Here is a 12,414-nt window from a genome sequence, read left to right as displayed (position 1 = left end):
TTCTGATAAGACCCCAGAAAACTTGTGAACACAGGAAGCAGGTTTAGAATTATAAAAGTAGACCAAGAGTGAGCAAACACATTTGAGCGTGATCAGTGCTCTTTAAAGCTACAGCTGATGGACTTAGTCTCCTTTAGACATCTGATTTATCTGTTCTACTTGCTAATGTGTCACTACCCAGACTCATTTCAAGACACACACACACACACACACACGTTGTTAAACCTAAAACCCTAAAGGGTTGGAAAAATGGTATTAAACTCTAAATCAAGCAGGTAGGTCTGTTTTTTTTTTTAAAATGTAAAAAGTTTAATTATAAAATAAATAGAATTCCTTAGTTTTACAATATATTAAATATTAAATACAGTAATAAATATTTACAGTGCAAAAATGTCTGTACAGTTGTACATAATTAAATTTGCATTTTAAAGATTTACTCAGCATTTCCTATTACACATTTAAAATAAGTTAGAGGCATGCATAGTTTCAAGACAACCTGTTAGAGTCAAGTAATGCTTCTGCATGGAAATTTCTCAAAGCCATAAAGATGCTAAGGTCAAAGAATTTTAAAGAGGGCAGGTTTAGAAAACAAAATTAGAGATTTTGCACATAAAAGGAAAAGCACAGTATGCACCTTTATGTCAGATACCATTGCTGACTGAACACGAGTATATGAATCAAATTCTCCTCCTACAGAAAATGGGATCTGTTACAGAAATAGGAGGAAAAAACCCCCTCATCTTTAAAACGTGAAAAGGTAATCTTTTTTCTGTTTAAAGTTTAGCTGAAAGTACTAGCATTTAGAAAGTCCAGACTGGGTTGGCTTTCTATAGCTCTAGGAAGAAAGTGGATGTTCTCCAACAAGAACTGAAGAACACCCAAAAGTTTAGTATTTTTTCTACTTCTAGAGTACCAGCACTTTCCTTAAAGTTGAAAGCAGGGCTGGGTAGTATCTTAAAGATGAACTCATTCAGACTAACATGGCTAACCACAGTTCTTTAAATTGATTATCCCAAAGATAGAGACAGATTTGCTCTCCTTGACTTAGTCATGAAGCTGATAAACCTTGGATTTTTCCTTTCAGGACTGCTTTAATTTTAGATTGAAATGATCTAGTTCAGACTCAGTCCTGCAAACAGACAGGCACAACACTATTTCCCCACAGTGGAGCTCAGTTGCTTTTAAAAAGTGCTTACAGGATTTGGACCCAAGTGCTCTTACTGAGAAAATATTCAGCAAAACGTTTGGAATAGACGAGCAAAAAAAAAAAACCAAACAAAACACGGAAATCAGATTCCAACAGACATTTCAAGGGTGAAAGGGACCACATTGTTATAGTCAGTGGTCTGTGGCAAAAAAAAAGTGTAACTGAAGCTCAGCTTGCCTTCTCTTTTGTATAACTTTGGGGTAAGGGGGAATGCAAGGGAAAGCAAGCCTTCTCGCCTTAGACTCATAGAAGTTGTGATCTTCTTTAGAGCACCTTTCCACAGCAGGACTTACTGAAGAGATTTTCAGCCATAAATAGCAGGAGAAAAGGAGAGTAGTCTGGGTAACAGCAAAAAGATATTAGTCTTCTATCACTGACTGGATACAACCTAGTGACAGCAGCTCCCAGGCACTTTTGACAGTGGAGCATTTAACTTTTTAAGTGCAGCATCCTCCATATTGGGTGGCCAGGGTAGAATGGCAATAACCCACCCCAGCTAGCCTCTCAGCAGCAAATAGCTTTTCAATCCCCCTTGCAGCATCCTTCATGTTGATCAAGAGGGGCCTTATGGTAGTGGCTCAAGCCGGCTTGAATACTGGCCATCTGATGTACACCTGCAGGAAGGTGGCACTTCGCAGCCAGGCCAACAGCCACTTCAGATCCATGTTCTGTAAAAGGACAGGAACCACATTTTAAAAAAAGGCATTAGTTATGATTGCAGCCAACTGCATTATAGTTATAACAGTGCTCTTATTGCTTTCCAAGAGTTTGGGGACCTTCCATAATTTGCATACGAAGTAACTGTCCAAGAAACTTTGAGGAACATTGATTTCTGCCCCCTTCACTCCCAAATGAAGTCAGCATTCAACAAGTCCAAAGTGGAAGCTCCCAGTTGGTAGTCAGTGTCAAACTAGACTTACAGAATTCATATAAGCTAGAAGGACTGATCCCCTATGGATTTGGGCTTGGAATCGGTCTTTTTAATGTCACCATTGTATGAATACCAGTTAGGCGTGAGCTACATATGCCAGGAATCACTGGCTCCGTAGCTAGGTATAATATATTAGTGAAGGAGAGCAGGCTCTGGATCTTCTTAAGCAAGACAGATGGCTTACTTCATTAGAAGGAAATTCATTTTTAAAAGACATTTAGGTGACTCCATAAAACTGGATGGTTCAAAATTGCAAAATTAAGTCACTAGGTAACAGCAAGATGGGCATGACAAGGTTTTGCCATACTACAACATGCAAGGAAGTTTTATAAAACTCATTTTTATGAGAATGTCTGGCACCTAGTGAATACATGCTGGGAAGTCAGCCCTCTAACAGGTGAGGGAGTTGGCATCACTGTTCAGTAGAGCTAAACAAGCTTCCACAGGAAGTGCTTTCTTCAACTAGTTAGATGCTACTTAATCTCCCTAAATCAAAGGCTTAATAGAAAAGTTAACAACAAAAGAGCTCTTCATAGCCTCTGATTCCTTCCAAGCATATGGCTTCTTCTCTTGCAATTCAGTGCTAGTTTTTGGCTTCAGAGCAGCAGGAATTTCTGTACTTAAAAGAATCTAGAGGGATCAGCACGCTACAAGGTCATTCACTTGCAGACAGTCTTTCCATCTCTGCAAGGGATGCGAGAGGCAGGGAAAGTTTTACAGTTATCCACAAGGACCTCTATAGGCTGTTCTAGACTGATTCACCTTCTTGCTCACTGTAAGTTTCTGTTTTACACAAGTCAGCACTAAGTGTTTTGTGAAGGGTGCCAGCTTCTCTCACTGAACCAACTCCTACAATGAGTGTTCCGTACCGGCTTTTTCCTTTATACACCAACATGGCCATTTCTGTTCTCTTTTCTAAGCTTTTTCCTTTCTTCTTTCTCTTCATATTGAGGACACTTCTTCTTGACCCTGTGGAACAACAACAACTTATGGCACATTCTAAATTTGTCTGTTGGTATCAGTTCTTGCTTGCATTCTTACGATTCCACTCCTCTCCCACCTCCTCAGAGTATATGCTCTGCCCTACATTCAGGCTAGTGTTTGAAGGGTCTGCATCTTAAATGAGACATGCAGTCTTTCTTCTAGGCCTTCTCCATCTCCATATAGACACCACAATCCCAACACAAGTCCAGGTATAAATCCAGCAAGTCTACTTCAAAAGAGATACCTGGCAAGTTACTCCATGGAGCCAACTGCTTCACGAGAAGCAATTAAACATCACTGGTCTCATTTAGAAGTTCTGTTATCAACTCAAACCAATGGTAGCTTAAAAAACAGAAGTTGGCGATCTAGACTCTGAACCTCCTGAGCCACAATTTTATGTGGCTTCCATATTATTTACACTATCCAGTGTTCAAAAGACCCTGTGGTTGATGCAACATATGGCATTAATATTTTTCAAAGCACTTTGACACCAAGTATTGTTACTTGATCGCCGACTTGTCACAGGGGAGCTAAGGATAAAGTCTGTTTCCAGCCTAACAGCTATGAACAAGTATAATTTTCACCTATATCAAGATTATGCACAAGTTTAAACTTCTAGAAAACCCCAAAGCCTGAAAACTATGCTAACAGTCCTTTTATTCCCCTAGTCACACACTTTATGTTATTCAGAATTGTAATCACCTTGGTAATGCTTTGCAAAATATGAATTACTCTTTTCACTCGTGCAATATGTGAAAAGTACATCATCACCATGTTGCATGCAACAACACTTTAAACCAAGCATGTCAACAGCATACCTTAAACTGAAAATATAAATGTTAGGCAATAATAGACAAAAGTGGACACACCTTTTTTCCTGAAATGCAAGAGGTACAGCATGTACCCAATTCAGTTATTATACAGCATAGTTTGCCAAGAACTAAAATTGAACTAAATCTCTGAATTTAGTTTACATCATCTCAAGCTGCAGTACTGTGTTACTGGTTCTGAACCCAGAACCTCTTAGCAGCTTTAATCGTCAGAAAATAAGTAAAATATGTAATTTTAAATAAAATGCGGTCTCTGTTCCCCAGTATTATATACCAGTTCACTACAAGCCACAGGGTTTTAGGGAGACATAAGCTGGCTTTGTTGGTGTTGGTGCCAAGATCTGTTTTCTCACAATTTATTTCTAGTGGTTACCCATATTTGTTGTGTTCCAGGCTTTACAATTGGTTGCCTTTTGTCATCTTAGAACAACGTTTCTACACCTGTACTGATAAGGCCAAAGACTTTGGATGACTAGTTGTATCCCTCTGTTTTTTTAGTGGCCACTACTTATGCTATTGATTCAAAGCCAGAAGTGCATTAAGAGAAAATTAAAGCAATTTTCCTTCAGGCCATCTGTGTCCATAAGATGCAATTTTGCAGCCATTAATAAAGTCAAGCTTTGTCCATAAGAATTATACTAAAGGACTGCAGAGATGTCAGCTGAACTAGTTAAATGTTAATATGTCACCTCACATACAAATTTGGGCTCCAGCTGAGACAAGGATTTGTTAGAGATAAGATAGAAGAAGTGTCATGGTCTGCCCACTCTACCACAAAATACCCACTGCCTTTTTCCAAGTTAGATTCATCCACAAAACATGGGGTTGATCTTTCTACTTGTAATGAGCACCAAGTTGGACTGTTAGCACCTCAAAGCCTCCCTCCTCTTCCCCTCGACTGGACTGGGGTTATACATTATAGCCATGTAAGACATTCACATACATCAGCCATAAAGTCATTGAAACCCTAGGCCTTTCGGGGGGGGCTGGTATCATACTGTGCAGGCTATGATTAAAATCAAACAGACACTGGGAAAGAGTGATACTTACTGCATTATTAGATATATGACAACAGCAATGAAGCTGATGCTTGAAAGTACAACAGCTACCACCACCAACGTAGTTTTTGAGTAGTTGCTGGTGTTGTTTCTTGTCTGACTCTTCATTGACTGCTCCCCACAGCGTTCACCAAAGTAATCTTGATAACACCTGGGGGAGGGAAGGGGGAAAAAAAAAAAAGAGATGCATACATTAAGATCAGTATTCAAATGCCAAATAAAGCACCCAAAACCTGAGAGAAAAAACAAACCAAACAAACCAACCCCACCCTTGACATTTTAGTGACATGCCAGCCTGGGCATTAGTTCCAGAAGAGGCAGTAACTGCTTTATCCCAAAATCTGTCAGAATTAGAATAAGTTGAGAGCAGTTTAGGTATGATGTTCCAGGAAGCCACACTCCCCCCACTTTTTTTTTTAAGTGACCAATAAATCAGTTCAACAGCTTAAAATGATGGTGAGATTTATATTTACATGGCTGAAATTCCCTCAGCTGAAACAGTGTAATAAGCTGAACCAGAATAGGATGGTGTTGATCTTTCTCTCCAAGCGTTCAAATTCACATTGTCTTTAGAAACTTTGGGCATAACTTACTTGCATGTTACAATTTGAAGGTCTTTTAGGTATATGCATTCACCATGGATGCAAAAGTTTTTGTATTCCATTTCACATGGAGTCACTTTCTTCTTTTTGTTCTTTTTATTTTTATTTCTTCTCCTTTTTGGCTTACCAGAAGCCTTCTTTTCACTCTCCTTTGTCTGCTTAGGTTTAACCACAGGTTCAACTAAAGGAGCAAAAAAAGGTAAATAAGGTTAGAGAGAGAACAAACTTCAGTCCATCACTGGCAACAGCTCCCATCTTCAACATTAGAAGATTCAGAGCTTACCATAGCAGAAGGGAGTAGAAAAAGAGTCTTGAAAAAAAGAAAGGCAAGTACATGTATGTAAATAAATGTCTAGTTATGGCTTTCTGGAGAGCATATAATTTCACTTAGTCCCAAAAGTGTGGCCCTATAGAAAAACAATGGCAGGGTTTAAGCAATAGCACATCATTTCACAAGGGTAGTAAGTTTAAGTTGCTATAAACACTCATCACACTCTGAAGAGACAATGCACTTGCTCTATCAGCTTAGATAATCACATTGGCCCAAATCTTCCTCTTGCCTTCACATGAATTCAGTTATTAGGCTAACATAATTCAGCCTACTTGAAACAAAGTGAATCATCCATTGCCTTCAACCGTTCCATATTCACATTAAATCACCAAGTTGGTTTAGGTAACTCTAGAGGCAGAATCTGACCCAATACCTGATGATCTCATCCCACAAGGTTATTTGCATTTTATCAACATATATCCCAGACATAATATCCTTGAGCAGTAGCACAGTTCACATACAGCTACTCTTACTTGGCACCTCACAGCTGATAAGTGGGAATGGAAGATTTTCCATGAAGAACTGAAATTACTTGCACTTACTTACACTGCTACTACCTTATCCCAGAGATCCATTCCAAGGACAGATCGCACTTGGATCACCTTCTGTGACATTCATTACATTATCATTCCTTATGTTCTACAGAAGTTTTGCTCTTTGCTTAGGTTCTGAGGAAAGCCTAGTTACCTTAGCAAAAAAGGTAACTTAGTAGTTATTCAGCAGTACTCACTAGTTGCCTCAAGTATAGAGAAAATGCATGTTCTGGCACAATATGGAACGAATTCATGGAAAAAACCCCCCTAAAGCTATGAAGTTACCTTTAGTCATCCAAACTAGACAATCTACCCACCCATGAGCTTTACAAGCGGGTTTAAAGTAGACTACATCCTTGACAAACCCATTTGATTAGTGTTGTAAGGCAACTGACAGCCAATTCTAATAGAGGCTAGATCAGTGGTCACCAACCAGTTGTTCTTGATTGACTGGTCGATCACAGAGCCTTTAACAGTTGATCTCAGTCTAGAGGCTCTATGATTGGGAGCTGCAGGACATGTCCCCTGCTATCAGAGCTGGGCTGGGCGAGTGGGGTCAGAGCCCGGGCAGCTTGTCTGGGGGTGGAGGGGTACAGTATATCCTGGGGGGCCAAAAAGTGATCTTCACCATAAGGAAGTTGGAGACCGCTGGGCTAGATCAACTCCCTCAGGCAGAGACCAGAGTTGTCTATTTGGAAGATTTTCACCAGCGAGCCCTATACCTTATCTTGATATCTTAAGCCACATTGGTCACATATTAATTACTAAATAAAAATCAATCAATCAACCATCTTTTGCTAGGAGAAGTCAGACTGAAATTGTACAACTTGTGTTTCTAGGCGAGCTGAATGTAGCATCTACACTTAGGTTTCCTTTCACTAAAAGAAAGCTCTGAACTTAGTCACTGTATAGCTGACACCCCCTTTCCAGTTAGTTTATCAGCTAATTAGCCTACTATAGGGCATGAAAGTTGGCCCTATATTTGAAGGAGCTGCCTGTTAGACAACTCCTCCTTGGCTTTAAGGACAAACTACAGTTTTTGTGGGCTATTTTTTTTTCCACTCCCCCCCAACATAAGTATCTAAGCTCCAAGTCCTTCTAAAGCTGTCCAAGGCTCTGAAGATGCATTGTTAAGAAAAACCTATGCCAGGTATCCATACACTCAAGCTTGCTGTACCGTCTCTGGAATAACCGGGAAGTAGTATGTGGCCCACTCAAAGTACTGCATCACAAATGAGCGACAGTGCTCATTAGATTGCCCAGAGTACCGCAGATGTTGCTACACCACTTCTGTTTTAGAAGCCATCCTAATATAAGCAGCTTGAGGGCACTACATCTAGACACAGCAGCATTAACGTGCAGACATGGCCCAAGTGTAATCTACAGCTGAACCACAGAAGTCTACGATTGTAAATTTACTGGCTCAGTGCAAAAAGACAGGAGTCAATCTACAAGACTGCTTGGTAACAGCCCTGTTGCGTGCAAGATTGGCTCTGACCAACCAGCATGCCAAACAGCAATAAGCTTAAGCTTGCAACTACTGTATTTCACAATAGGGGGACAGTGTGCAAAAGTTAAGCTGCCTTTTACTAGATCGAAATTCCGCTCAAAATGTTGCAAGAATCAGCCTCTCAAGAAGTAGCTCAGAGCTTGTCTCCCAAAGTCAAGTATCATCTTTCTACTAACTTCAGATGACAATCAGGTAATACCTTAATATAGTGGCACTCAAAACTATTGCATGTTAAAATATATACACAGGAACAGCCAGGTGCAACATCTTCCTTGCAGGAAATGAAACCAATGGGTTACAGATTATGTCACTAACCCTCCAAGTTTCAGTGCTCCCTCCATTTTCTTTGGAGCCTCCCATTCATACAATGACTTGAGCCAGACTTGAACCAGTAGAACTTATATTACTAGCCAGCTGAGCCATTTAGGCCCCTTCAAAGTTGTAGCCTTCCTGGCTAAGAGAAAGCCTAGAGAGACAAGACAGAGTTTTCAGTCTCTAAAAGATGTGAACTGGACAAGTTGTTAGCTAACATTTCAGAAAGTTTTGGTGTGGACAAAGCAAGTTTTGATTTAATGTTCATCTGAAGCAGCTAGCGTGTGAGAATACAAGCTTAAATCCCTAGTGTACATGGGATGTATGGCCAACTCGTCTTAAAACCCATTTTATTTTAGTCTAGACATGTACAGAAGCATTGCATAATAATCAAACTGAAATCACATGCTACTCAATAGGTAATCCTCTCCCTGCCAAACAGAAAAAAAGAACTTGCAGTAATTTCTATCAAGAATTATAGGAAGCTTAACAGTTGAGAAGCCATGGTGTGGTGTGTTCTTGAAAAGCTTGTTTCAACTGAGAATGGGAATTGCAGAACACTTGAAAAATCTGGAGGCTTCATTCAATCCAGCCTCGAAAAAGCTATGCCAAAGGAGACTGACCAAGACATTTTGAACTGTAGAAGAACACCAAGACATTTCAACTTTTTTCAGCCCCAAGACCAGTGGTCTCCAAAGAGGGGTGTGCAAGACCATCCACTGGTGTGTGGGAAGAAAATATTAGGACTTCTATTTATATAGATAGGGATGCGTGATCAAAAAAAAGTTTGGAGATCACTGCCCTAGACAGATTTAGGAAACCAAAGCAAGGTAGCATTATGCTACAACGTTCAGGCATTGCAGAAGCAAAACCACTCTCCTATACACCAGCAGGTTGCCAGCTAGTCCCGAGCACATGCAGCCACAAGTCTCCCTGCAGGTTCTCAGAATCACTCTTGTAGCTCGACACTACAGTGTCGGGACTCAGGGAAAAGCCCAAGTTTCACCACGGCTCACCTCTGATGGACTCATCTACCATGTACAAGGGCAGGGGCACATCATCTTCTTCCTCATAGTCCTCATCCTCGTACTCCACTCCCAGAGACATCTCATACCCAGGGCTGCTGCGGCTCCCTGCTAGCGGGGCACTCGTCAGGCCGGGTCCCGAGCTGGCGACATGCTGGCACGCTGCAGGGCAGAAGCCAGGAGAGAAACACAAAAGCTGTAGTCACCTGCGCGGGGCAGGATGCCATTCTCCCCGCTCGGCGCCCGGAGCCAGCCGAGGCGTGGACCTTCGCGGCAGCTCTCGCACATCCTCGCCAGTGACTCACGGGCAAAGCAGCTCTGGGCTCCCGGGCCACAGCCCAGGCGCGGACGGCGCAGGGGGCCTCCCCCCGCGCGAGCTTTGGCCCGAGCGCTGCACACCCCGCTCACCTGAGCGCCCGGCCAGCGCGCACAGCAGCAGCAACAGGAGGAGAAGGCGCAGGAGCGGCGGCGGCGCGGGGCGCATCGGGGCGGGCGGGCGGGACGGGACGGGACGGGACAGGACAAGGCTGGCAGCGACTTTCCCGCTCGCTCTCTCAGACCGCGAGGCGTGAGGCGCTGGCCGCGCCCGCACTGTATAGGAGCGGCGGCGGTGACGTCGCGCTGCGTCAGCAGGTGGGGGCGGGGCCGGGCCGCACCTGCCCCCACGCCCGGGAATGCATGGCCCGGGGCGGAGGGAGCAGCTGGCACCCCCCCGCGGGCGCGGTGCTGCCCGCGGCGCCGCAGCGCGTCCCTCCGGCGCCGCCCGCGTGTCTCTGCGTACGCTGCAAAGCGGGAGCGCGGGGCCCTCCTCCCAGCCCTTCCTCAGGCGGGGTCACCCCGGCCCCGCCCGAGTATCTCAGCCCGCGGGGTCGGACCCGAAGGTGGGCCGCGACAATGTGTGGGAGGGCGGCAAACACACTTTCCAAACGGATTTTCCTGTTGAAGGGCAGGGAAACTATGGAGATCAGTGGCTTTGCCCTTTTGACGGCTCAGTTCAAGCGTTGTATTGTGTTATCTGTAACCTAGTCGCATTTCCCTCCACACCGCCATCCCTCTGATGTTAGTTCCTCTGTATTTCCCTTCTGGCTTTGTCATCTTTTTGGTTGATGACTCTTGACGTGTACTAAAACAGTGCAATCTGTTGTATTTTCTGTAAGCTGGCTCTGTGTCCCGCCCCCAAGCCTCTTACATTAGTCCCTCATTCTTTCCCTTCTGGCTTTCTCATCTTTCCGGTTTATGATTCTGAATACCAACTAGTAAAATTCAGTCCGTTCCTGGACAGGCTGTCGCTTCTCGGCCTCCTGAAGGCTCAGATTAAGCATGGTGGCTTCTTAACCTGGTAGGGGAAATGCCATGTCTCTGTGTCCAAGAAGTCAGTTTTCCTGAACTGCTCCACGGGAGAACTGCTCTTCTGGCACGGTTCAGGACCTGCCGAGGTGCAATGGCTTTGAGCCCAGTTTATGGAAATGGGAGTCTCCTCCCTTGCTTGCTCTGAGGGCCTGATGGCTGAGGGCAAGCAAAACTCAGGGGCATTCAAACCCCAAGCTTGGGCCTGCAAGTAGGATGCCCGCCAAAGGTTTTGGAAACATGTGAAGCCCCAAGTGCAGGTGGAAGACGTTTGTCAGTTGTAGGGTCACTTATGGTTCTGGACTCTCGAATTTGGAATTAGTTTTGGCTAATTTGGCCTGAGATACAAATTAAATAAATAAACACATAAATAATCTGTGGCTTTTCCCTCACAAGCCAGCAGAGTTCCCTCTGCTTGGGGGCTCCCCCCATGCCTCACACCCACCCCCTGCCCCACACACTGGGGGCCTGGGTGGGGGGCAGCGAGTCAGGAGTGAGGGGCACTGGGGCGAGGGCTAGGGTGGCCATCATAGAGGTTGCCCTCTGTCCTCTATGTATACGCAACTGGACGCCTTTATGTCCTCTAGTTTTCTCTTGAAGAGAAAACTAGAGGACATAACAGCATCGGGTTTTGCAACAATAGAGGACAGAGTAGCAGAAAACTAGAATGTCCTGTATGATGGCCACCCTGGGAGGGACTGGCCATCCATGCTTACAAATGGGTCCTAGTACAAAAGGGGCTGAGAACCCCTGCTCTGGAGGCTGAGGGGCTCTGACTTAGTCTGTGGGGGAAGGGGCAGGTTGTGGTAGCCTCAGCACAGACCTGGGTCCAGGGCCGACCCACAGTTTTTTGAGGCCCCCTGCATAATATGGTTTTGGGGCCCCCTAAGCCATCAAAAAATCAAAATTGTGGTTAATTGCAGTGTAAACTCATTGAAATAAAATCGTCAGGGCCAGGCTGCATGCACATGGGTTGCACTGTGGGGGGCACAGGGTGGGCCCAGCATGTGTTGGGGATTTCTGGGTTCCCTCCCTAGGGCGGGAGTGGAGCCAGGAACTCCTCCTCCATTCAGCTGGGAAGGGGCTCCCTGCCTGCATTGAGCTCTTTAAATATGCTACAGGTGTTGGGGGGCAAACAGGGCATGGCCTCTTGGTGGCAGGGCCCTCTGTAGCTGCAGGATAGGGTGGGCTGGCCCTGCCTGGGTCCTGCAAGTGCAGCTCTTGGGGGTGGGGAGGTGACCGCTCAAGTGTGTTGCTGGGCACAGGTGTAAGGATTGGTAAGCACTAGACTTGCGGTAGGCAGGACAGGGATGGGGGTGGTTGTAACACAGGTAGGAGTCCCCCTAGTAGCTTTTAATCCAGACCTTAATCCAAGCAGAGTCAGTGGCACATACTCCAGCCTAGAGTAACCACAGGCCTACTTCCTGCAAAGGCTCATGCTATGATTACTTGCACATACTGAAGCCCACAGCACCATGATATTTGTTCCACCACCATATTGGTTCAGTTGCAGCCATTGTGGGGCTCTTCCCATACTGCTGTCACACCTCCATTTGGCTGCACAGGGCACACCTCCATCTGGCCTACCACAACAGTCTCTTAAATAGGACCTGGATTTTCCTCATCCATCCATCCAGTATGTAGGACAGCAGAATCCTGATCAGTAATTTGGGACTACTGGTGCTAGTGTAAGACCAAGACAGCAATAGCTAATTATAACTCATTTAATGTGTCATTCTTATCA

The 12,414-nt window shown here is 44.5% G+C and overlaps 1 protein-coding gene across 1 annotated transcript; it reads right to left on the bottom strand.

Moving 5' to 3' along the window:
- Nucleotides 1-1,223: 1,223 nt before the first annotated feature.
- On the bottom strand, nucleotides 1,224-9,807 carry AREG (amphiregulin). Its single transcript, XM_019533976.1, has 6 exons — nucleotides 9,732-9,807; nucleotides 9,315-9,485; nucleotides 5,604-5,793; nucleotides 5,003-5,161; nucleotides 3,008-3,107; nucleotides 1,224-1,875 (listed from the first exon to the last, which is right to left on the bottom strand). Exons 1-5 carry the CDS (start codon nucleotides 9,805-9,807, stop codon nucleotides 3,020-3,022), a joined length of 684 nt encoding a protein of 227 aa, XP_019389521.1. The 3' UTR covers nucleotides 1,224-1,875; nucleotides 3,008-3,019.
- Between the last annotated feature and the right edge of the window lie 2,607 nt (nucleotides 9,808-12,414).

The sequence above is a fragment of the Crocodylus porosus genome, unplaced genomic scaffold (assembly GCF_001723895.1).
Source record: "Crocodylus porosus isolate Cpor-Errol unplaced genomic scaffold, CroPor_comp1, whole genome shotgun sequence".
In the NCBI taxonomy this organism is placed as follows: domain Eukaryota; kingdom Metazoa; phylum Chordata; order Crocodylia; family Crocodylidae; genus Crocodylus; species Crocodylus porosus.
This window is presented reverse-complemented; position numbering and strand designations above follow the sequence as displayed.

Coding starts and splice junctions, on each gene's coding strand:
- AREG (XM_019533976.1), bottom strand. CDS start 9,807: ATGCGCCCCGCGCCGCCGCCGCTCCTGCGCCTTCTCCTCCTGTTGCTG. Junction 9,486..9,731: donor CGCGCTGGCCGGGCGCTCAG/GTGAGCGGGGTG, acceptor TCTGCCCTGCAG/CGTGCCAGCATGTCGCCAGC. Junction 5,794..9,314: donor GGTAGATGAGTCCATCAGAG/GTGAGCCGTGGT, acceptor TTGCTCCTTTAG/TTGAACCTGTGGTTAAACCT.